At 43.5% G+C, this 1,581-nt stretch overlaps 1 protein-coding gene across 1 annotated transcript in view; it reads left to right on the top strand.

Annotated features, from left to right (window-relative positions):
- PITPNA (phosphatidylinositol transfer protein alpha) overlaps window positions 1-1,581 on the top strand; it is a 45,651-nt gene that overhangs the window by 38,936 nt on the left and 5,134 nt on the right. Inside the window, exon 11 of the mRNA XM_003799097.2 lies at window positions 830-898. Coding sequence (XP_003799145.1) covers window positions 830-874 — 45 coding nt within the window. The 3' untranslated portion in view covers window positions 875-898. The remainder of the gene's footprint in view (window positions 1-829; window positions 899-1,581) is intronic.

The following is a 1,581-nucleotide window of genomic DNA, read 5'->3' on the forward strand; positions in this document are numbered from 1 at the left end:
CATTAAATAATTTCTTCATATACATGTTTGTGACTGCAAACATACGTGTTTGCTCTTGCTTCTAAGTAGTTGCTGTGATGAAAATCTTTGGCACTCAGGTTTTGGGTTTGGTTTGGTTTTGTTAGGTTTATTTCCTTAGGATGAATTCCCACAAGTGGAATTAAAGAATTTAAGGGTTTCAGTGGGTTTTGGGGGGGGGGGTTGGCCTCCATTTCCTGGTGATGAGAAGCTCTTATTTATTGCCAAATTATTTTCCCAAAGGGCTGTACTTATTTTATTTATAATGAGAATGGTTTTCCTTCAGGAATGCTAATTGTTCGTGACTACTTCTCAGTGCCTTAAGTGAGCAAGACCCTGTCTCTAAAAAAACAGCCAAGGCTAGTGATGGGTGCCTGTAGTCCCAGCTACTTAGGAGGCTCAGGCAAGCGGATAGCTTGAGCCCAAGAGTTAAGAGGTTGCTGTAAGCTGTGACGCCACGGTACTCTACTTGAGGCAACAAAGTGAGACTCTGTCTCAAAATAAAAAAGAGATACTTCATAAATATTTGTTGAATGAATAGGTGAATAAAGCAGAGAGGTACTTAAGAACTAACTTCAACACTGTGATGCAGGGGAGAGAAGCAGAAATCGTGAATGGTGAGACCAGTGACAAAGGGCTATAAATGGTATGGCTTTGGTTGTATGTATACAGAATTCTATCCTTTTGATTTTTTGCTTTGTGCACATAAAAAGCTCCACCCTGTCTATTGGCAGCACTGAAGAGGGATATATTGTGATGGAGTTCCAGTAGCAGCAGAAACCTTTAATATTTCTTGTTTTTTCTGTTTCAGATGAGACAAAAGGACCCAGTCAAAGGAATGACAGCAGATGACTAAAGCCACCCCTACCCCTTCTGCACTGTATGTACTAAATTTCTCAGTGTGCATATCATAGAAGCTAAAATCAGTGGGGTTCTCAAGGCCTTAGCAGCCCATGATGCAGTCAGAAAACCTACTTTATTCCTTATCGTTCCCTCTAGTAATGATGATGACTGCCATGCTAGACACCTGTCAGGCTCCCATTGAAGGAGATTATGGCTATTAGGACATTTTAAGAACATGTTTTTTTTTTTTTGCAGTTTTTGGCCAGGGCTGAGTTTGAACCCGCCACCTCTGGCATATGGGGTCGGAGCCCTACTCCTTTGAGCCACAGAAGCCACCCCATAGGAACATGTTTTATAAAGACACGGACAGGGTGGTGGTGAAATTGGAGTTTATCTGCTGCCAATCACCTTTCCCCTCTCACAATGTGAGCCATCTTAAGTTGAAGCTATCATGCTTGGGCACAACCTGCTTGTTCCAAGCCAGAGCCAGTTCCTAGCTCCTAAACCCTGGCATTCCTTTAAAAAACTTCCTGCCCTTGGGTGGCGCCCATACTCAGTGGTTAGGGCGCCGGCCACATACACCTAGGCTGGTAGGTTTAAACCTGGCCTGGGCCAGCTGAACAACAATGATAATTACAATAAAAAATAGCTGGGCATTGTGGCGGGTGCTTGTAGTCCCACCTACTTTGAAGGCTGAGACAAGAGAATTGCTGGCTCGGC

The sequence above is a fragment of the Otolemur garnettii genome, unplaced genomic scaffold (genome assembly GCF_000181295.1).
Source record: "Otolemur garnettii isolate 467f Iridium unplaced genomic scaffold, OtoGar3 scaffold00145, whole genome shotgun sequence".
In the NCBI taxonomy this organism is placed as follows: Eukaryota; Metazoa; Chordata; class Mammalia; order Primates; family Galagidae; genus Otolemur; species Otolemur garnettii.